The sequence below is a fragment of the Tachypleus tridentatus genome, chromosome 4 (genome assembly GCF_004210375.1).
Source record: "Tachypleus tridentatus isolate NWPU-2018 chromosome 4, ASM421037v1, whole genome shotgun sequence".
NCBI classification, from domain to species: Eukaryota; Metazoa; Arthropoda; class Merostomata; order Xiphosura; family Limulidae; genus Tachypleus; species Tachypleus tridentatus.
In genome coordinates, this window is record NC_134828.1 from 85,198,432 (window position 1) to 85,223,719 (window position 25,288).

Consider the following 25,288-nt stretch of genomic DNA (forward strand, 5'->3'; position numbering starts at 1 on the left):
ATAAGTTTTTTTCTTAAGATTGATTGATTGATTGATTTAGTGTTTTATGGCACAGAGCAGCTAGGCTATCTGCGCCAAACGTCCAGTAAAAAAGTAAAAATAAATTAAATGTAGTAAAATACATAAAAGGAAATGAAGGTAAAACAAAACATCATTGAAAATCAGAAAAAACATAAAACCAATGTTGACACCTAGTCTACAATGTTAAGAGAGAAAGCAGAATAAGAGAAGTTGTAAAGGACTTTCTCTAGCAAAATGGTAATGATTATAACCCGCCAGGAAGACTAACAGGTAAGTACAAGAACCACCGTCAGTCACCTGAAGTTGGCCTTTCCAGTCTTGGTTCTGGGTTATGTTGTCATAACAACCATTATCAAAATGTAAAATAAGAAAAGTGTTAAAATACATATAGCAAATTCATAATAAAAATGAGCCAAATGTCCTGTAAAAAAGGTAAAAGTAAAGTAAATGTAGTAAAATTCATAAAAGGAAACAAAGGTAAAAACAAAACAGCAATTAAAAACAGAAAATGGCATAAACCCAATGTTGATATTCAGTCTACAAAGTTGTAAAGGACTTCCTGTAGCAGAATGGTAACAATCATAACCCGCCAGGAAGACTAACAGATAAGTACAAGAACCACCGTCAGTCACCTGAAGTTGGTCTTTCCAGTCCTGGTTCTGGGTTATGTGTCATTACAGCCAGTACCAAAATGTAAAGTAATAAAAGTGTTAAAAGACATGCAGCAAAATGATAACAACTCGCCAGGACGACTAATGGGTAGTTCAAACAGCAGCGCTAGTCACCTGAAGTTGGCCTTTCCAGTCCTGGTGTTGCATTATTTAATGTTCTGGCCATTTTCCAATGTCAAATTGAACTAGAGAGAATGAAATTCTGAAAAGGGAACCACAATTAAAAAGGTGTAATGAATAAATATCAAACACTTAAATGAGGTTTAAAAGATTAATGGTCATTAAAAAACTAAAAACTTTATCAAGGTGGACAGTGTCACCATCACCAATAACACTGTCCAATGTTACATACAAACCCTGGGACAGAACATGTTTAAAATAGTGCCGTTATTGAGAGTCGTAATGATGGCAAGAAAGTAAAATGTGGCTTACAGTGACTTGAGTGTTACACAAACTACACACTGGTGCATCAGTTCCAGATAAAAAAAAACAATGAATTAAAAAACTGACCAATGTGTAGTCTACTTAGAACAACTTCCGAACCTTACAGAAGCTAGACGGCCAAAGCCCAATATAGGGTTTTATTTGAAAAAGCTTGTTGTCACTTTGCTCACTCCAAGTGGACTGCTAGCTGGCACGGAGCTGAGCCTTGAATACCCCTTGAAGCCCCAGTGCAGAGTCGAAGTCCTTTATGATGAATGGGGTCCAGCATCTTTAAGGACGAGGGTCTGGCAGAGCCATAGACCATTGTTCCATAGTCGAGTTTTGAACGAATATGAGCACGATATATCTTTAACATAGGACATCGATCTACTCCCCAACTAGTGGTAGAGAAAACACAGAGGATGTTCAGTGCTCTTGTGCATTTGACCTGTAGCTGCTTTAAGTGTGGTATAAAGGTCAGCTTATGGTCAAAGATAAGCCCCAAGAACTTGGTCTCAGGGACCACTAGCAGCAAAACTTCACCGATACAGAGTTCAGGAACAGGGTGAATACCCCGTTGGCGGCAAAAGTGCATGTAAACGGTTTTAGAAAGAGAAAAATTAAAGCCGTTTGCCGCAGACCACTTCAGTACATGATTGAGGGCAGTTTGTAGTTGCCGCTCAATATATCTCATGTTCGACGACTGACACGAGATATAAAAGTCGTCGACATAGAGCCCGTTTGCAACAGTGAGAGGGAGTTGTTCAGTGATGGCATTTATCTTTATACTGAAAAGTGTGACACTCAAAACACAGCCCTGAGGGACCCCAAGTTCCTGTACAAAAGAACGGAAAAGTGTCGAACCCACATGAACTTGGAATCTCCTGTCCATTAAAAATTTTTTAATAAACATGAGTAAATGTTGTGATATCAATGGAAAATTCCAGTATAAATCCTAATATATATGCTCACTAAGTGAAAAAGTGCATACGTGTTCAACATATGAACCTGGGAAGAAGTAGGAGAGACAAAAACATAACTTAATAGTTTCAATAAATGTTATTAATGCAAGTATGTGCCACTAAATAATGATATAAAATAATGAAACAAAAATTACATAAAGGTTCTAAAAATCAAAAATGAATACAAGCCTCAATAAAAGAAATACAGTAACTAATACAAATGCATAATACTACAACAATAATATGAAATACAGAAATTTATTTCTCTGCTATGAATCTAATAAAGAAAACTTTCTTTAAAGGTGATTACCTTGGAAACTGATTAATAGAAAAAAGCATATAAATGCCTATTGATAATACCTTTCGAAGATGAGCTTTGCTAATTCGAGAAATTCCCATGCTAACTGTAGATTAGAGATTTCATCCTAGAAATACAAATATCCCTTATTAGATGGTGCAACTGAAAAGATTAGAAAGATTAATTGTCCCAATATCTCCATTATATATTACACTTATGTTAAAATGTATATTTTAAATTAATACAAATGTTATATGTCAGAAAATTAATATTTTCCTACACTGAATATGTATTATTGAGCATTTGTATTCTTAGTCCCAGTAGGAGGAAGGTTCAAACTGTTTTCACTTCAAAGTCAGGAAGCAAAAACAAAAGAAACAAATTCCACTCTGACAACCCAACCAAGGCACATGTGCAGACCCACTCTACAAATGACACCAGGCCACCAGGAACCCAACATCCAGATAACAATAGGAATGGGGAATACAAATACGCCGAGTCAGCTTCATTCGGTTTGCATACATTGCAATTGAACGAATGAAACATTGTGTTTTTACAATGACATAGTAACATTGTACTATGTTGTAGATAGTTACATTTTTTCCAGAATGGGGAAATAAGGACTCGACATGGAGTAGTTTGTATGTAAGAAAATACAAGGAAGAAAATAATTGGACAATAAGTATACAGATAAAAATTAGTACAATCGTGACTAAATGCTTCCATTGCTTAAGACAAATGTTAAACTGAAAATCAGAAGAGTGGAAGTTTTCTACTGAGCTAGGCAGCAAATGCATCCTTAAAGGGAAGGGGGCGAGAAGTATAACCACCAGAACACTTGAGGTGCAAAAGGCCACTCCATCAGCAGAATTTTGTCATGACAAGATAGCCAATTTGCCATAAGAGTCAAAGCACCCAGAATGTGATAAGAAAGATGACAGACTTGCTGAGAATGGGCCCAGAAAAGAAGATCCATCATTTGAAAACAAAGCAAATGAAACAGTCTCCTACTGATGGTGATGTTTTAATGCTGTAGTACAGCTATACTACACAAAATCATGTGAGAGTGGATGGTAGCATCAAGGATAGGATAGTGGCAAGCAAAAAACTGAACAAGCAGAGAGCACAAGTTAAGAAAAGGTATCATATTGAAAAATATACTTTCACATAAAAACTCTTTATAACTACACCTTTCATTGTACTTTATTTTAAATATGAATTGATAGCATACCATACAGTTATAATCACAACAAAAAACCAACAAATATACATGTGAAGTTACAACTTTTTAAAGCAAATAGTAATAACAAAAAAATATTGAGAAAAAAAGAAACTTAACACAACATCCTTGCAATGAGTTGTTTTTAATTCTGATATTTTAATCAGTTTTAAGAAACACAAAAAGAAATGCCAAAGACTATTTATATATAAATCTTTAAATAAGGTGCTGAAATGCAATATTTGCATACCACTGATAACCTTTTGATATTGTGTTGTTTTCAAAAAAGACAACACATTTCACTATAGATAGGTACACATATTATACATGCTAAACACACTTCTTCCTCATCTTTGTCTTTAGATCCTTCTCCCGATGAGGTACCAGGTTGTGGGTCCTCCGATATCCCACTTACACCTTTTTCCTCTGTTTTGTCTGTACTATTTTCTTTTCCTGCTATCTTACTCTTCTGTTCATCTTCTTCCAAATCTTCCTCCTCTGGCTCTTCATCTTGAGAATTTTCTTCTTCCTCTTCTAATCAAATTGTACAAATAAAGTGAAAAATGGTTTCAAATATATTACAGACAAGAAACAAACTGCACAAACCTTAATGTGTTGGCTTAAAAAAATTAATGGCACAAGTTTTAATTCTTAATCAATCCAAAATTTGTTATTAACTCTCTTCAAATAAGTTCATTCAACTTAAATGACTACGTGATTTCTGTGTATTTGTTTAGATTTTACAAATTTTAATATAGTGTGTACAGCTTCATGAAATTTGACAGTCTTTCAGTAAACATAAGTATTTCACATACAAAAAAAGTTTTAGTGAAGTATTTTCAATAAACTAAAAAAAAAAATTTGTCAGTGAATACAGTTTTTGTTTTGAATGGTCAGTGTGCAATGTGATTTTCATATTAAGATTAAAAATACTTTTCTTCATATCAAAAACCCAAAATTTCACTTGTGTTATTTCTATACTCTCCTAAATAGATTTCACACCTTTGTTTGCAGTAAAACTTTATATTTTATCTGTTATTTCCTCTACCATAATTCTGTACAGAGTTAGTCAATTTAACTGACCTTGCAAACTTAATAAGACAAAAAGGATAAATTTAAATCACTCTTTCAATGTAGAATAACTGCAACAGAAAACCACAAATTTTTACTCTAAATAGTTTAAATTTCATAACAGTATACATATATACATATATATATCTACATTCATTTTTTATTCTTTAAAAAATGAATTCTGTCTACCTTATGTTATAACCACACAAGTTATAAACCATTACACAGTGCTTGTGCAGCTTATGTTGTGACATAAAATATCAAAAACTGGCCTTTATAAAGTGCAAATGTGTTATTCTTCTTAACACATAGTATTATCATACCAGTATACTTTAAAATACAATTACATTTCGGTTATCATACATTACACATGTTTACTATTTACAAATGTTAAATCTTTAAATTTATTATATATCTTTAAAAACTATAATAATAAATAAATATATAAAAAGAATGATTTCTATTACTAACAGTATTATGAAGTGCTTTTTTCTACTCATACATCATACTTGCTACGATTAAAAGATTTGCACATGAAGAGCACAGAACAAAATTGTTGTAGGTTTTTGTGTGGAAATATGCATTTTGAAATTTTAAAAAAAATTACTGTACCAGTACCATAAAACTCCACTGTAGTTTATCAGACTTCTTGAGTTACATTTGTATCAAGAAACCTCATTTTCAAGGAGCATATTGCCTTGATCACTGCTCTTTGAGCTCCACATTTCTCTTTCCTAATTCCTACTTCATTGATTATTTAATTATTCTTCATGTGAGAATAGTGAATGGAGGTCAAGACTGATAGATGGTGTATTCCCATCACAGTGTAGGTACTACTTCCACAGTTACTTCCAAAACTTAAGTAAGATGCATTCTATATCCCACATTACAGCCTGGAACCTGGAGATCCTTTCATTTGGATTTTTTTTTTATTTTTGGGGGGCTTTTTTGTTGTTGTACATAAATTATATATACATACACACTTTTGAACTAAGAATGTAAATATATAATACTATTGTTTGACAAACAAACTACAATTTGGTTCTAAATTTATGGACAAATTCATAAAATAGAAGTTCATTAAAATTTTGAATGCAAGTCTATAAAACCTGAAGACAAGCACTCTGACCCCAATCCACATGGAAAAGGATAATAACAACATATATATGTTTTCATATATATGAAAAAACAAGAAACATTGTACTTGCCTGATTGCAGTTTTTTTTCTTCTTCTGTCAACTGTTGATGAAAGTTAAGCCTAGTTTTTGTTTTTTTTAATAGTAATGTTAGTACCATATTAAATATTCTATTTAATTAATAATGCATCTAAGAATACAGACTAATAACACACACAGCAAACAATATCCTATAGCTATCATAATTTACCTGGCTTTCTGTCCATGTGATAAGAGCCTTAAAAAAAAATTAGCTAAGCTTGTTGAAGTGAATACTGAGAGAGAAAAAACTTTAAAGAAAAGGTGAAACATACAACACAGAAAACAACATAATACATCATTTGACAAATTAGACCTTTGGCTTTCTATTGGTTATAAATAATATTGTATACAATACCTTAAGCAAACAATTGACAATTATGGAAGTGGATGTTACAAGTAGGCATGGCAAGTGGGTCTGATTTTCTAGTTTATGGTTCCATAAACAAATAAGACTAAAGGTTATAAAAGTTATGTTCTGCCTTAGTAATATCTATATTATAAGTAATTTACATTAAATTCAATACTAATCAGATGGGTGGTAAATAAATCAAGCTTAATGTTTATGAAAATTGAGAATTTTCAAGATTTTCTTATAAAATTTAAAATGTATATAATACATTTAATATAATTAAAAATATAATTTTAATTGTAGCTAAATTATGTGGCATGTGCACTAGTGAGAGGGTTAAGCCATGTAAATATTTTGCATTACTGTCACAACATCACAAGTTTACATATTTTTGTTGGTCTAAATGTTACCAAAAAGAGAATTCTCGCTAAGGTCAGTAATATCCATATCATTAAAGAGCTAATAATTTGTATTAACTTTCAATCAGAATAAGCTTTGTACTTAAAAAAAATCTAAAAATCAACTGGCATTCAGAAAAGCTAATTAAATACACATCCAACAGTAAGGTCACCCTATTTTCCTGCCTGTTATGGATGTTCTCTAACATCCAAACTTAATTTTCCTGCCTGTTATGGATGTTCTCTAACATCCAAACTTATTTGATTAGACACCAATTGGAACAACTTTTGTAGTTTACATGTAGATTATTCTGTACATTGTCAACTTCAATAATTCTATTTAGTGTTTTGTCTACTTTCTTACTCTCATTCTTTTTTTTCCAGGTGTTTTTTCTATTTCATATCTTTTCATGAAACTTCTGAACCAGTACCATTTCAGAAACTTCATTACTAACCACTTATAATTTCATTTTAGAATTTCTGAACATTTTGTTTTCAATTCTTTTAAACAGGAATTCTTCATATACTTTTCTAGCTTTATTAGAATAATAATATCTACTATTTCATTTGTTTCCACCTAACTGACAATATTTAAAACTGATGACATTATTCCTCAAATGTCTCCAGATTGGTAGTTTCAGCTTTACAAATATCTTTACTTTTGTTACTTATATAATTAAAAGTAGTTCAGGAGAAAGATGTGCAAAATGGAAAATTAAGGGAAAACTCTTCATGTACACAAGGCATAAGGTAAAATAAAAAACACCATTAAGCTAAAAATAACAAAATATATAGCAAAGTATGTTCAAAATTAAATCAAACAATACAAACATTTACAATTCACATCAACACATTTGATTAGTCAAAAATTGTTTAATTTTTACATGTAAGGTACAATGCATAAGAGCCTGTGACATTACAATCTCATGAAATTAGTGATATAACAAACATAAAAAACACAAGAAACAAAAGAATTGTTTAACCCTTAAACAGCAGCCATCACCAATTGATGCTGCTACCAATAACATTCCCGCTGTTTATGGGTGAACAGCTCTTTAAATCGACACCCAAGTCTTAAAAGTTACTAATACAGAAAACACTAAAAACTGGATGCACATGAACCTGATCCTTGAGAAGTTAAAATCTAACTGAAATGCATCAGATCATTAATTGAATACATAAAGTACTTAAAAATAACATTTTATGCTGTCAGCTGGGTCTCCGAGACATTGGTATCCTACAAGAAAGGCTACTTAGTGTCCTGAAAAGTTATGCAAACTCTAAATAAACACAAATTACTAACAGACACTAACTTTTCAACAAGTTATCTCACTAAATACCTATTATGGACAAACATATTAATTATAAAATGGTTTTGGTTGTTTGCTTGGGTGTTTTACGATACAAAGCAACCAGGTTATCTGCATCAAACATCTGGTAAAAAGTTAAAATAAAAGTAAAATTATTAAAATTCATAAAAGGATATTAAGGTAAAACAAAACAAAGTTTAATTTTTAATTAAAAACATAAATAGCATTAACTACAATTTTTACATCTAGTCTACAGCAGTAAGAAAAAACTACAGTAATACAAGATGTAAAGGACTTTCTGTAGCATAACTGAAATTATCATTTCTCTCCAGGAGACTAATGGATAAGTTTGAAAATCAGTGTTAGTCACCTGAAGTTGACTTGTCCTGGTTGAGTTATTTGACAGTATGGCTGTTTTCAGAAAGTAGAGTAATATAACTTTTGAAAGTCTTGCAGCAAAATTTTAATTATAACTTGTCAGGATGACTAACGGGTAGTTCAAACAGCAACGTTAGACACCTGAAGTTGCCCTTTCCAGTCCTAGTTTCAAGTTACAGCCATTTTCCTATTTCAAATCAAATACATGGACTTTGATTCTTAAAAGGGAATCACATTAAAAAGGTTTAATGTATAAATTAAAAAATTTAAATAGCATTAAAAAGATTAATGGCCTTTAAAAAATTAAAAACATTTCTAAGGTGGACAGTGTCACCATCGCCAATAATACTGTCCAATATTACACAGAATCCTTGGAACAAAACATGTTTCAAATGGTGCAGTCATTGACAGTCGTAACGACAGCAAGGCAGTAAAATGTGGCTTATTGTGACTGGAGTGTGATGCACCAATGCATAGTCTGTGTAAATTCCAGATAAAAGAAAGCTGTGGCCAATGTGTAGCCCCAGTTAGAACAACTTCCTCTTTCCAATCCTTAGAGAAGCAAGATGGCCAAAATCCAATTTAAGGTTTTATTTGGAAAAGCTTGTTTTCCTGTTGCTCACTCCAAGTCGACTCCCACCTGGCACAGAACCGAGCCTCAAATACAGGACCACAGTCCATATATGGAACAGGCACAGCAGTGATAGTACCACAGCAGACAGATTTAGCAGCGGTGTTGGCAAGCCCATTCCCATGAATACCAATGTGGTCTGTTATCCAGAAAAACTGGATAGAAGTAGATGTTAAAGATAAATGGGTCAGTCAATTTTGGATATCGGTGAAAACAGGGTGTGAACTAACAAAGCTATTCCAGGGCCAGCAGAGAACTCAGCAAGTCAGTATAAATAGTGCAATTTGAGTACTGCTTTGCTTCTATGTGATCCAGGGCAAGAGAAATGGTGTACAATTCAGCAGTGAACACAGAAACTGTAGAGGGGATTCTTTGTGCAACCACTGAACCACAACAAATGGCAAATAGCTACATACCCCATATAAATGGAGGTCTTGCAAAATGCCATACCTCCATATTGTATCATAAGCCTCATCAATGTCAAGGAATATTAATACAAGATGTTGTCCTTTGAGAAAGGCTTCTCTGATTGACATTTCAAGTCAAATCAGGTGGTCCACGGTGAAGTACTGTTGTTGGAACCCACACTGAGTGGATGAGAGGAGGTTGTTTGATTCAAGGAACCAAACAAGCCAAGCTTTAACCATCCTCTCTAAGGTCTTACAAAACAGCTCATCAGAGCAACTGGATGGTAGTTTGAAGGAATCTTGGGATCCTTCCCAGGCTTGGAGAAAGGCAGGACAATAGCCTGGTGCCAGGCATCAGGAAAAACATTCTCCTGCCAAATCTGGTTAAAAACAATCAGAAGAATAACAAGAGAAGCAGGAGATAGATGGTGCAGCATTTCATAGTGTACATCATCAGGTCCGACCGATGTACTGCCAGACTGATAAATGGTCAGTTTGAGTTCCACCAGTGTAAAGTGCTGATCATAGTCATAGAGACAATCAGCTTGAAAGGAAAGAGGTAATCACTCTGCCAGAGTTTTGATGGCCAAGAAGGTGAAGGATAAAGCAGAAGTGCTAGATACCTGGCAAAAGCTTTCACCTAGAGTATCAGCAATGCTCTGGGTATCAACTACTTCCTGGCCATTAGAGAGCAAGATTAAGAGGGGAACAGAATTATATTGCCCATTGACCTTTCAAATCTTGTCCCATATGACTTTGGAACTGGTGGTAGAAGATATGCTGGTTGTGAACTTAATTCAAGATTCCTTCTGGCTTTAATATCTTACTCACCAAGCATATGCACCAGACTTCTGGAAATCGATGTGGTTCGAGAGTGTCATATATCTATGAAAAGTATCCCAGGCCCGTTTTTAAGCCTTTTGTGCCATGTGGCAGGCAAGATTCCACCATAGGCGAGGATATCATGGAAAACGTGTTGAGATCTTAGGAATACATTGAGCAGTTGCCTGTATAATACAGTCAGTTACTGCTGCCACACAGTTGTGTATTGATGGCTCACAGATGGTGGCAGGATCAAGTTCTGCTAGAGCAGTGAAAGAAGACCAGTTTGTTTGATCCAGCTTACAATGCTTTGATGTCATCCACATTAGAACATAAACCTCAACAGTTCCATTATATCAGGGTGGCCATTTTTATTTATGTGTTGGAAAATTGGATGGAGAGCCCTTCTGTTTACGACCATGTCTTTCTTCTTTATTGTCTTCATTTGAGGCCTATCAACATCTGTGGATCCTGCCCCAGCTCAAATTGGCAGGTTTTGTTCTTGGAAAAGGATTCCAGTGACTGAGAATGTGAACAAATGATCGTTTTGCATCTTGGGGTGGGAGAAGATGTACCTGAAGAAATGCCTGTATCCAGAACCAAAGGAAGTAGATCTTGGGGTTTGCTGGAATGTATGTGTGGGACAAAGATGGGTGTTGAAGTTGAATCTAACTTTTTTAACCATGGAGGTCAAGACTTTTCATTTGGTTTGAGAACAATTCTTTTGAAGGCAAAGAGAAATCTGTCTGCACTCCCACTGTAGTTGTGGAATGAAGTGCATCAGCGTACGATCAAGATGAAGTGATGAACAGCAACTTTCGTGCCTCAGGGTAAGTAATGTTTTGAACTGTTTTAAAATGCTGCACCTCTTTCGTCCAACCAATTAGGGCAAGGACGAAAGTAGTACAGGTGAGAGCCATTGCGACTGACACAACGAGGATCCATTTTACACTCACAGGCATCGTGGTCCTTGCCACCACAACAACCACACATCAAGGAACCACAACATGATGTGTCTGAGTGACCAAACTGCTGACACTGGAGACATCTAAGAGGATTTGGAATGTATGGCCATACCTTGCAATTACAATAACCTGCCTTAATAGTGACAAGTGGATGCAGTGATGTAAATGTTAAAATGAGAACACAAACTACTTTCCATCACACCTACAACACCTGGGATCTATTGAAAATCAGCCTAATGTGTTACAATTAAGTGATGCCCAAACACTACTCACCTTTATAAAACAGTGCTTATTACATCCAGGGGTAAATGTTTTTCTAAGCAAGTGTTGCAAAAATATGGGAATAATTTTTAGGTTTGGAAAATTTGGGATCATGGACAAAAAGAAAAGGGTAATAGCACAAATGCTAGGAAGGAAAAAGAGAAGAAAAAATAAAAATACAGCAAGGGGAAAAATAAATAGAAAACAGAAAAACAGGGAAATGTATACTCTTCTTACAATTTTGAAAATCAGGAAGAAGTTAGAAACACAGAAAATTGAAAGAAATGGAATAAAAATAGTTACTTCTGATAACATGTATGATATACTTTAATTACAAAACTGTATGATACTATCATACAGTTTTATAATTAAGGTATATTTAAAGAAAGAGCTAACTTGTTAATAGATGAAAAGTTAAAAATGCTTTACTCTGCACATGTTAAACTGAAATAATATGCATGAAAAAAATATTTCATAATTTATTTCATAGCTTAGTTATTTCAAGTGGAATTAATAATGCATATTAATGTTTAACATACCAGTTACACTCTCTGGATTTTCAACCTGATCATCTTCTGATTCTTCATCATCTTCTTCACTTGCAACTATTCAGAAAACAAAAATTGAAAGAAGATATGCTTCTTTTTTTAAAAATCATATCTATAAATTGTTTGAAGTTTCATAAAAACTCTAATTCAATCATGTGATTCCTATGTATGTTGTTTTGTTAAATAACATTTTTTTTTGCACCAATCACTACTATGGATTTCTAGAACTTCAAGGGTCTGGGGGGAAAATAATCCTGTCACTTCAGACCAAATATCATAGGTTTCAGTCCTACTGGATTGAGTTTTCTGCCTTTAACAGGGTGGGGTGACCCCACACTTTAAATTTCTAAACTTAATCCATTTGAAAACAGAAATATTCTATGCTTTAAAAGTTACCTAGCACAATGAAAATATTTTACATTCAGATCTTTCTGAATTGAAGAATCAATTTATTCAGAATCATCCATTTTAGCATTTTAAAACCATTAGTGTATTTGAAAATTTTAAAACTCAAGGAGATTTCTGTTGTTTTTTTTTTTATTGAAAATAAGTCTCATCACACAAACATTGTAATTGAGAAGCATAAAATTATATTTTTCACTAAAGAAGCCTAACAAGTAAATGAACAAAAATGCTTCCACAAACAACCAACCAACCACTTACAACAAAATTGAGAAATCATTAATTACAGTTACTGTCAGAGAAGGGGACCATTTTACATTTGAGTAACGTACTTTGTACATAAACTAAGTTTGTATTTCAGATTTCTTTATGGATTCATTTAACAAAAATAAGCATTTCCATAAAACACTAAAATGAAAGGACTGAGCTATCAAGAAAACAGTTCACTGCTGATAACAGAGATTAATAATAATACAGAAGGTTACTGAGATGGTAAAACTTCCAGTCCTAATGTAACACAACATAAAGATTTAAAGAAATTAAGAAAAAAACTGATTATTGAGATATTAATGACTTTTAAGGCCCATTAAACAATGAGGGAATTCTTAATTGGTTGATTTAAAATGTTATCTACAAAAACAAAAAAGGTTGAAAATATGATTGAAGATATTATCATCTTTAAAGCCTTTTACCTACTAAAAGGTATTAATGCATGAATATAATGAGCTTTCTCATGTCACTGAGTTTGTTTATTGTTTTCCTGACATGACTAAAGCCTTTTTAAAATAGATATCACTCAGTATATTATTTTATATTAAAAACAAATAGATTTTAGAAAAAAACAGTTTATATTAAAAACAAATAGATTTTAGAAAAAAACAGTCATCTACAGCACCTGCTGCCTGACATCCAAATGCACTTATAGTGATACAAAGGATACAGAATCTCTCTCAAACTACACATTTAACTTATGCATTGTTAAATGTTTAGAATAAATGATAGATTTATTCACTTATCAGTTATCTACTGCAACAATGCTGTGCACACATTTCCAAACATGTTATTCCAATAGGCCTAACACTGATGACAAAAACTGCATCAACTGCAGAATTTTTTTTAACAGCAAAATCACAGTCATGAACAAACAATATACTTATGAAACATACATACACAAACACACACAGCTGTTTTCTTTTTCCTCAACTCTGTAATCATGGAGTTTCACTAAATACCAACAGTTTCAAGTATCAATTTTAGTATTATTATGTAGGAACACTGTTTAACTTCTATGTGGTGGCCACTCAAAAATGTCCACTTTTACAATGACCATACAATATGCATTAAATTTATAAAAGTTATAACACTAGAAACAAATTTTCAGTAATTTTTGGAATATAAATAATCTAGTGCTTTGCATTAATCAATGCTAACCATACTGTCATAACACAAACCAAATACAAAATAAAAAGTTTAAAGAGCATATTATATAAGAACTTTAAACATTACAGCTTTACCTTATAAAGTGTCAGATTCATTGGAAAATAAACAAACCCAGTCTAAAAATATTAGTTTTATTGTAATGACAACACTTAAATTCTCAATGGAGATGCAGAGTCTAATAAAAGGCTCAAATCATCTCTATTAACTAATTCACTCTTTTACCAACCTTTCGTGACTTTTGGGTATACACACCCAAGGCTTTTAAGATGATGCTCAGACAATAAGTGTTGGAAAGGTACAACTCAGACATGTTTTAAGGAAGATGTGTAAAGTTACTATTTTTAACTTATAACTGTTTACCTTTGGGACAAAAATGATTTTAATTTTTTTTCCTAATGCAGCCTAGTACGACTAGCATTTTGTATAGTCTTATTGAATTGCTGAGCATTGTTACAAATTATGACATCTTTAATTACACAAGTATAACTGCATTGTGAGTTATACGAAATAAGCAATGTCCTGTTTCTTAAAAGAGTTACCATATTCCTTATTTAACTGTATGGATATACTTAACTACAGTGATAGTTCAGTAACATGTCATGGTGTTAACATTTACCTACATTGTAAAAGGAACTTCACAGTGCTTAAAAAGTAAAATGAAACTGGTAGTGTGATGTATTCATAAATATCAGGACTGTATAATTTGATCTTAATAAAAATTTTAACAACTCAAGAATGGAGTATCATTTGTAAACTCATGGATGACTGACTTGTTTCTTCATATTATCAAGCCTTTAAAGACTGAATAGCACTTTAAAATTCCAATTTTGTTCTTCTGTTGACATACTAATTGGTTCTTTCTGGATGGGTTACAGGTCAAAGACCATGTTATTATGTTTGTTGACTTGGGTTCAACATTTTATTGAATTACTATTCTATGAATTTATCTTAAGTTTTATATCAAACTGTAGATAATAATTTAAATATTCATACTGTATATTATTTAAGTTCTTAATTTACAAGTAAATATTACACAAAAACACCTACTTTGTGAGTCACACTGTACGTTGAATGCAGCACTGGTTCAAATTAGATGCTTGTGATGTCAAATTTACAAAGCTATATATTTCTGTATGAATTAGAAACTCACATTACTGATATTCACAAGTTATAATATAAAAACATTTTACCTTTTCTGTTTGCTGAGCTATCATTATATTTAGTGAATCAAACACAGTAGCCCCCAATCACCTCTTTCCTATATGTGACATGCAATTAACCAACTGGTAGCTTAAAATTTCCATTTAGTGTTTTTCTCAGCCATTTTCAAATATAATGGGATTCTTTTTCTTTCAAGACAAAGCATCAAGCTGGTAAATTGAGTTGTTAATCTCTTCATAATTTCATATTTTTTTACATTTAAATACAGATTAGTTATTAAAATTTGATAAGTTATAATGGAATTTATGGCATCAATGTTTGGAGTAATCTATGATTTTGTGTGTGTGTGTGTGTGTGTGTGTGTGTAAACCTAAAAATAAAATTTTGTTTTGCATTCTCCATTTGAAAAATTTCTTAAGTCTTAGTAAGCTAAGAAAAGCAGCAATGAATATAAAGATCATAATCAGAAAAGACAATTGCATACTTTATTTTTCTTTTATGTTCTATGTCTTAAGGAAATTAAGTTTTAAAGAACCTGTTTGTAAATAGTAGTAATCTATATACACATGCAATGTATAATAATTGAAATGCGATAATTTCTACCAAATGCTGATTCATTAAAACATCAAGATAGGTCACTTTGTAAAAACTAAAGGTCAGTTTATTCTACTGGATACAATCACATGAGCACATGTGTGCTGAGTCATTGTAACTTCTGTATTGTTAGTCAGGCACAGTTGAATGGTCAGTATAATAAAATTAATAAATATATGTATAAATGAATAACATAAGATTTAAGATATTGGGTCTAAAACATTTATGTTTTTTTTTTTTAATCTGTAGTTATCCTAGAATGAAAAGGAATTTATATTCATTACCTAATTTTATATGGTGGTTACAAAATTGGTATAATCAACTAAGCCCACACAGGGATTTGTTAGTGGAAATAGCACAAGTTTTTTTTTTCTTATGAAATGATTAATAAAACTATCCAGACATAATAAGGATTTTACATGTGGAATTTTAAAATTTTCTAATGCACAAAACTATTTTTAATCTTAAAATGAAAATTACTTTGCATATTGGATGGGCAACATGCAGAAATAAAGAAAAGACATAAGAAAAACGTATTTTAACAAATCTTAAATCTTAATAAAAAAATTGATATTTAGTGTATGAAAGCATGGTAACAATTATTGATAATCTGCCAAGTTTTATGAACATACACTCATTAATTTCAAAGTAATAGAATGGAAATTATAACAAGCACAAAATGGTTAAGAGGTCAACCCCACCAATCAAATCCATACCGAGAGAATAAATGGAATAACAATTTGGTATGTCTCAATAATTAAAATTTTGTCTGGTAACATATGACTATCAATTACTTAAAAAAAGGTAATGCTGATTTCTTCATATAATGATTAGCAGTGACCGTAATGAGCCAAGCAGCCTAAAGATGCATTTTTCATCTTCATATTAATTGATGTGCAACAGTCCACTCAATAAGCTGGAAATGCATAAACTTACCTCCTTGAAGAGCATTCCCTAGCACACCCATTTCAAGTCTTGCCAATTCCAAAAGAGCTTTTCCATAGAAAAAATATGCTTCTCCACATTCATTGGCTGTTTCTCCATATTTTTCTGCAAATAACTTGCAGGACTCTTGAAAGCTAGAGACAGCTGATGGATAATCTTGGACAAGTAGGTGCCTTTTACCTTGGAAAAGGTAATTTACAGCTTCACCAGCAAGATTTCTTTAAATGAAAGATATAAAAGATATGACTTCCTTATAATAAAATTTCTTTTTTTTTCTAAAAGGTGCACAAAAGATATCTGATAATAAAAAAACAACATACAAATAACATGTGAAAACTGGAAAATTATAAATATTTAACAGAATTAAATACCAATATAAATCATAAAATTAAGTTCTCAATGTTGGTTTAGAAAAAGATTGTCATATTTATGTTATTCAACCTTTGAAAATACACTATTTCATAAACTTCAATAAGGTTCAGTTTCAAATCAGGTAAACAGTTTTAGAAAATTTAAAAAAAAAGGAAAATACACTCCTCCATTAAGGTTTTCCCTTTATTACTCTGCCTTTCATGCATTTGGAAGCTTGATGTTTTAAAGGTTTCACCCTGTCATTTTTTCACACAGTACATATTTGTCTTTGTTAATGTTCTCACTGAAGCTTTTTTATAACTGTTACCAATATAAAACTATGGAATTTGGAAGTATCGTACCCAGACAGTCTATCATGGTATCTAAAAAATACCCGATATTCATCATTATTACTGTGAGGTAATGTTGCTATTTTATAAAAGGATTTGGATCATTTGGTGATTTGGGTAAATGACTTTTAATTTTAATGCAAAGTAATGTATATAGGTTATAATAATTTTGATTACAATTTTTTTGGGAATAATCTTAACAGTCATGGAATAAAAGGATTTTAAGTATTTTGGTTGATCAGTCTCTCATACCATCTAGTCAACTTTCATATGGAAGTTAGTGTTCACTGGCACAACTGGGTGATTTAGCTTGATTATCCATGAGTATGGATTATATTGATTAGTGTCACAAATTATCAAAATTAGTCTTTCCAATTATTCCTACCTTGCAAGTAATCAAAATACTGTTATCATTTTCAGATATTAAAGACTGTGCAGTTTAACTAACAAGTATCATGAAGGGATGCAACAAGAATTATCTGTTGTGAATTCAGCACAGCTGAATTATCTTGAGACAAAAGATCAGATATGGAAAAATGTTTTAATTATTCAAAGTAAATATATTCCTTATAGTTATAGAAAGGAATGGGTAACTTCAAGTAAAATACTGGGTTGGCTCACAAAGAGTATAAGAGATGAAATTAGAGAAAAACATAATAAAGTTACAAAATTTAAATTGGCTGTAATGACACATTTTAACAGGATTATGAAAGTTTGTGAAACAGGAAGTTAAGATATCAAAAGAAAAGGTTTGCTGCAAATATAAAAATTAACAGTAATGATTTCTTTAAATACATTAAGGGTAAAACAAAATGTTAAGATGGGATAGAATCCTTAAGAGATGATACAGAAAAACTTAACCATTTATTTTGGAATGGGTTGGTTATTAAATTTTGCTTTTTCTTCAGTTTTTACTAAAGAAGATTTAAGTAATATTCAACATCTTGAACATTGGATATACAGAAACAAAACTGAATAAGATGACTGTATTTATTCTTAGCTGTTTAAGAAAATATTGGGAAGTTTAAAAAATAATAAAGCTTGATGGTAAGGCAAATTAGATTTTAGAGTGTGCCTACAAAAATACTGAATACAAGTCTAATGAGTTTATAATTTCATTGTACAGGTCAATGGATAGGCCACATTTGAAATACTGTGTTCAGTCTCAACCTCCTTAGTTTATGCAGGTCACTGAATTATTGAAAAGGATTAGTAGAATGGTACCTGGAATGGAGAGGTTGTTATATGAAGAGAGGTCGAAATCTCTCAGATTGTTTTCTCTTAAAGATTTAGAGAAGGGTCTGATTGAGGTATTTAAGATTGTAAATGGAATTAACAGTGATGATGCATACTCTTGTTTCATACTTAATAACGGTGAGATTAGTAGGTCTGGGGAACATAAGTACAAATTTTGACAAGGTAGGAATCACTTTCAGCTAAGACAGTTTTATTTTTCTAACAGAGTGCTTAGATTTTGGAATGGGTTAATTTTCAATATTGTGGAGGCAGTTATGAATGATAATGGCAGATTTATTTATTTTTTACAAATGATGTATAAACAGTTTTAGTTTAAAGGATGTGGTAACCAAAATGGACTAACAGGTCCCACGTTTTCAAAAATATATGCACTATATTTGTTTCTCCATATTCACTGCAAAACATTTACCAAAAATATGTACAGAACACACAAGTTAATCTAGTGCTGCAGTTAATTTAATTAAATTGTGACATTAATGGTATTTTTCTTCACGTTTTTTGTAAATAAAATACTATTATGAAATCTGATGCATGAACAGTTTATGAAAATGCATTTAAAAATGAAGTGTTTATACTGGTAATTCTACTTACCACTTTTGTATATTAGGGTTCAATTTGAAGCACCTTTAAATTCTCTAACTTGTCTAAAATTAGTAAAAACACAGTCACATTTTATTACAAATTAGTGAACTTTAGTATTACAGAAATTTAACGATACCTAACCATTTTTATTCATGAAAATTAATATATAAAATGCCTAAACCGTTAATAAGCCTGTCTGATGAGCTTTAGAATTTTACCTCTTTTACAATTTTACTTTATTAATTTTGATTCAGATTCGTGCGTGTCAATGTAAGTATTCATGACATTTAAATGCACGCAAAGTACAGATAAAAACACAGAAAAGAAACCCAGTAAGTTTAACATCTCGGGTATGGTAATAGTATTAGATTATTGAATTTCAATTATAATTTCTATGACAATTACTATCAGTGTCGTAAGTTAGGCTTAACAAAATTCTTCATAATAACAACCATTACCTTTCTCCTTTGTTTGAACTTGGACTCGCAACGTTGGTAGTCATCATAAACTTTTTCACTTACTTGTACTCGCTGTTCTTATAACCCAAGGTCAGTACTTTTTAATACTTAATTTTATCAAAGTCTGAATAATTCAAGAAAACTAATTACCTTACACCTTTACTTCACAGAAATTCGCGCGTTTTTAAATTTTATGACGTGTACCATCACGAAATGACGTTTTACTTTCAACTTTATGCAGGCACTGAATCAAGTAAAAAGTCCTCTATTAAAACAAAAGATAAGAAAGAAAAGGTCTCAGTTAGTCAGTAAAAAAGTGAAGTGTGTTTAAATCCTTCTTGAGTATAAAAACATATAAAATCGCAAACAAATAAGATATTCTATTTTAAGTATAGAGGGCACGCCATTTTACGTGTATCATACCACACCGAATTTCTTTACATGTTCTCTTTTCATTGTTGACATTTTCGTATTATGAGTTTATTTTGCAATTGAAATAATAACAACTGGGAGAAAAGTTTCAGTGATGTTAAATACGTTATAAAATAACAAGAGAGCTTTACATCAATAACAAGCTTGGATGTCTGCAGTGTCTTTAAATCATTATTGAACAACAGCCACATCTTCTAACATAGAAGAAATCTAAACATTTCAAACTTGCCCACCGCCAACTCTTAGACTACTCTTTTACCAACGAATAGTGAGATTGACTGTCACATTTAACTCCCACACGACTGAAAGGGCAAGCATATTTAGGGTGACAGGAAACTCGAACTCGCGACCCTCAGATCACGAGTCGAGTGCCTTAACCACCTGGCCATGTCAGGCCCAGTTTTAATGATACATAGAAGAAATACTGTGAAATTTTTTACTTGCTAGAAAACGTTATACCCTACGTTAACTGAAAAAACTGGAAATACAAAAACTCCGTCTGCGATGCAGTCATAATTTTCACAAATTATATAAAGTAATTACCCAACGATATTTTAATATGGATACAAATTATTTCTAAGAGAGAGAATCTCAAGTTAATGAAGACCTGTGAGACGTTAATCTTCGTGAACAATTATTAATCAAAAGATAATCAAAGAATCAAAGTCAGTAACCTTCAAGTAATATTGTTAATTTAACTAATCCCCCTGAAGAGCATTGTAGTTGCTCGGCACGGCCAGGTGGGTTAAAGCGTTTGATTCATAATCTGAGGGTCGCGGGTTCGAATTCCCGTCACACCAAAAATACTCGCCCTTTTAGTCGTAGGAGCATTATAATTTGACATTCAATCCCATTATTCGTTGGTAAAAGAATAGCCCAAGAGTTGGCAGTGGGTGGTGATGACTAGCTGCCTTTCTTCTAGTCTTACACTGCTAAATTAGGGATAGTTGGCACAGATAACCCTTGAGTAGCTTACCGAGTTACAACGCTAAAATTAGAAGTTCGATTCTCCTTGCTGGAATCAGCAAATAGCCCAATGTGACTTTTTTATAAGAAGAACACCCACACATGTACAGGCCATTGCTAACTCTATTCATAATGAGTACATATTTTTATTCTACTTTGTTTGAAAATTTTATTGCAAGTTTCTGCATTTGATTAAGTTTCAGGCAAACACTATATGACCAATTAAAAAAATAGTCTTAATTCACACTAGGTAATGACATATAGTCAAGAGAAATAGTCTAAATATTCTTTTATATGTGATAGGCATGTTAGTAAAGTCGTCGGTTTATTTTAAACAACAATCTAGTGTATTGACAGAAAATATGGAACTTTGTTTGTTTTATAATTTCGCGCAAAGCTCTACCAGAACTATCTGCGCAAGCCGCCACCTAATTTAGTAGTGTAAGATTAGAGGGAAGACAGCTAGTCATCACTACCTACCGCCAACTCTAAGGCTACTCTTTTACCAACGAATAGTGTGGTTAATCATCACTTATAACGCCCCGAAGGCTGAAAGGGCAAACATGTTAGGTGTGACGGAGATTTGAACCCTTGACCGCCAGATTGCAAGTCCAGCACCCTAACCCTCTGGGCATGCCAGGCCTATATGGAACTGGAAATGTTTAAAACCCACCGCAACTTACCTTTATGTAAAGATGATTAGTTGGATGACATTTATAATACATTTTCTGAAGCTTTAATAATATAGTTTCAAACAAAGCTAACTTCTTGTTTGATTTATTCTCATGACTGTTTGTTGAAATGAAATCATGCCCTTGTTTCAGTGGTTTAGGAAGGAACTGCAAAATGGGGATGCTTGGCTAGGCATCCAGATTTTATACTGAGAGGCTGAAAGTATATGAATCGAGCTTCCAAAAGTAGCTCATTCTATAACATTAATATAATTTACAGCTGCTATGTAATTCATTTGTGTAACTTGTTTGTTTGTTTTGGAATTTCGCACAAAGCTACTCGAGGGCTATCTGTGCTAGCCGTCCCTAATTTAGTAGTGTAAGACTAGAGGGAAGGCAGCTAGTCATCACCACCCACCGCCAACTCTTGGGCTACTCTTTTACCAACGAATAGTGGGATTGACCGTCACATTATAACGCCCCCACGGCTGGGAGGGCGAGCATATTTGGCGCGATGCGGATGCGAACCCGCGACCCTCTGATTACGAGTCGCACGCCTTAACGCGCTTGGCCATGCCGAGCCACCATTTGTGTAAAAGTGAGAATGCTACAACACAAAGAAACCAGCCTGAAAAGCATTATGTGCTTTTCATAATATATCTTTATAGGTTTTAATTTGTGTTCTATAAGAATTAAAAGTGCTATTTTTGTTTATAGGAAAGTCGTGTGAACACATCTTTTTTATTTATTTTAAAGTTAAGCGTAATTATATATCCGCTTAACTTTTTATTACTTTAATATTGTGACTTGCTCATTGATTATAGAAATATGACATACAAATATACCATGTATTTCCACTTTTCAATTTTGATAAAATAATATTTAGAATTTATTATTTATTCTGTGTATGTACAGGTTTCACAAAACAAGTAGCCAAAAGTCAATAAGTTTGTGTCGTTCTGGTTACCTTTGTTCCTTGTCATTCTGTTTAGGTCACACCCGTTATGCCTATGAAAAATCGGCTGTAATAACACATATTTCACAATACCATGAACAGTAGTGTCCTTCAAAGGCAACTCAGATGATATTTTGAGGTTACGGTTTCCCGTTTACTTAAATGAGAATTACAAATCACGTAAGTCGACTTAATAACCACGGGTAATGCTGATGTTATCTGCGAAGAAAGAAATTTTTAACTTAAACACTCTGGTAGATTATTTTGGCCTGATCAGAGATCAGATGAAAATAATTAATCCAGTAGAAGCGGTCATATCGTGTCTGTAGTGTGCCCATGTACCCTATGTTTGTGATTAAAATGAAGATTGTTTACTTGTATTTTCCATGGTTCCTGGTCTCTTTTTTTTTGATGAATAAGACTGAAGAAGTCAGTCTTCTTTAAACTAAATAAGTTGTTAAATATCTTGTTGTTAAGCATACGTGTCCCACTGCTTTAACATTAACTCAGTTTTACCTGAATGCACCATAAGCGTACACACTTTTAAAAAACTAAATGTGATTGGTTTATAGTTCATAATCCAATATCTTGGTCTACACGGGTAGAACTGAGAACCACACGATTGTCATACCAGCTAAGCTGAAAGAAATTAAGTAATTTTTGCTAATTATGCTCCTTTAATCAATCTGAATCACCAAGTTATTCACTCTAATGAATGAAACACACTATCTTAGAATTGTAGATGGCCTTATTATTTTATTTTTGTATATCCAAGGCTTGAGATCGAGCATTAGGCCTTTTGTCAAATGAGCACTTTATCAAATATTAAAGTTTAACCCACTAATATCGCAAGTTAATGAATGAATATTTACAATCTTTTGTGATGTAAGCGAATAGAGTTAGCCTTGCTCACATGTCCCCACCCCCGTTACAGCGGTAAGTCTACGGATTTACAACGCTAAAATCAGGGGTTTGATTCTCCTGGTAGACTCAGCAGATGTCCTGATGTGGCTTTGCTGTATCAAAACACACGCCTTGTTCACTTTCATTGCTTAAACGAAATATGCAGAAAGGCGTGGGTTGCTCCTAATTAAATAGACCAATGCATCATTAGATATTTTTATATTACTATCGAAGAACTAAGCACTGTATTCTAAACTATAAATCCTCTAAAAAACTAAGCCAAAGAAATCATTATATTCCAAAGCCGTCATATTTTAAGATATGTGGTGCTCTCAGGTATGGTGATAACCTTTAAAATTAAAGTAGTATTTGCATAACGAAAGGTTCATCGGAGAAAGTTATGCTAATTTGAAAACCACATTTTCTATGTGACTAAACTGAGGGAGAATACTGGAAAATATATTATAGTGAAAACAAATAGGTCTTTATTGACAGCATAAAACACGCCACAGAAGTAATTTGACGTGTTCAATGGAAAAAGTTTATACTGGAGATCTCTACTTCTAGTCATGATCTTAATTTGTTCCTCACAAATATATAATAATATTACATTCAAGATTCTACAATACTATCCATTTCAGTAAGCAGATTATTTCACGTCATTCCGATATAAATACAAGGATTTGTTTGGTTTTGATTTTCGTGCAAAGCTACTCTATGGTTATCTGCGCTAGCTGTCCCTAATTTAGCAGTGTAAGGATACAGGCAAGGCAACTAGTCATCATCATCTACCGCCAACTCTTGGGATACTCTTTTACCAACGCATAGTAGGATTGGCCGTCACATTATAACGCCCCACGGCTGAAATGGCAAGCATGCTTGGTGTGATAGGGATTCGAAGTCGCGACCCTCGGATTATGAGTCGAGTGCCTTAACCACCTGGCCATGCTAGGCCATAAATATAAGAGCAGATGGATTCTCAAAGTATCATCTAGCCTATCATTGGAAAGCATCATTGCCTTCCTTCACACATTGTGCTCAACTAGACATTCTTACAGCATTTTTATTCCGTGTGAAAGTTTGCTTAACATGAAAAGGAAATGACCCAGTGAAGCAAAATCCGAACAAAACCCTTGTCAGAAATACAATAACACCGTTTAAAATATTTTGAAATACTTTTTGTTGGCAATAAAAGACATACGAAAGCTTATTTTTATGCGAGATTGATCTTTTGTGGCTTATATTCAACAAAATATAACCTTTCACTTTCTATTTAAATTATAGAAAAGGTCATCTATTATCTTCACAGAAAACGAAAGGTCATCTAATGACTAACTTCAATGCCAGAATGCAAATTTGTTGTCTTTTTATTTAATTAAAAGAAAGACTCCACCATATAGTAAAGAAACAACAATTCATTTAAAAACACCTTTCGTAGATAAAAAAATAATAATAATAAAGGCAATTTTGTCGTCTATAAAGCATTACTGTTCATAACAAATAGAAAGAGTTGGTTCTTCCCTATCATAAACGTCGAAATCTGTGGCGGGTATCTACCCTAATAGTTAAATGACCCAAATTGCATTGAACCCCTCAATATTTTGCTGGCAACAATTTTTATTTTCTTTTTTATGAATTGGACTCACTTTGCCAGCCGAAATTAAAAGAGACTACAGGTTTTTAGCAAATTTTAAACATTACTGTATTATTAACTTTTTGTGTATCTATATAATGTGTGTACTGGCTGTTAATTTAAAATAATTATTTGCAAGTCTTACGATTTTTTAGTACACACCAAACACTTTAATTTATATTTTGTATGTACAAACAAAATTCTTGTTACTGCGTGACAATCTTGAATGATATTCTA

General features: G+C 32.6%; 1 protein-coding gene across 4 annotated transcripts in view; it reads right to left on the minus strand.

The window, feature by feature from the left end:
- LOC143249610 (protein HGV2-like) overlaps window positions 1–19,944 on the minus strand; it is a 35,890-nt gene extending 15,946 nt beyond the window's left edge. For 2 of the 4 annotated variants that reach the window (XR_013027859.1, XR_013027858.1), the window contains exons 1-5: window positions 19,492–19,941; window positions 16,485–16,711; window positions 11,943–12,008; window positions 3,935–4,128; window positions 2,438–2,502 (exon numbers count right to left, since the gene is read on the minus strand). Coding sequence is in view for 2 of the 4 variants with exons in the window: in XM_076499755.1 (XP_076355870.1) it covers window positions 2,438–2,502; window positions 3,935–4,128; window positions 11,943–12,008; window positions 16,485–16,711; window positions 19,492–19,538 (599 nt within the window). In the remaining 2 variants the exon portion in view is untranslated. Of the gene's footprint in view, window positions 1–2,437; window positions 2,503–3,934; window positions 4,129–11,942; window positions 12,009–16,484; window positions 16,712–19,491 lie in introns of all 4 variants that reach the window. The other 2 variants (XM_076499755.1, XM_076499754.1) reach the window with 2 other exon arrangements.
- Between the last annotated feature and the right edge of the window lie 5,344 nt (window positions 19,945–25,288).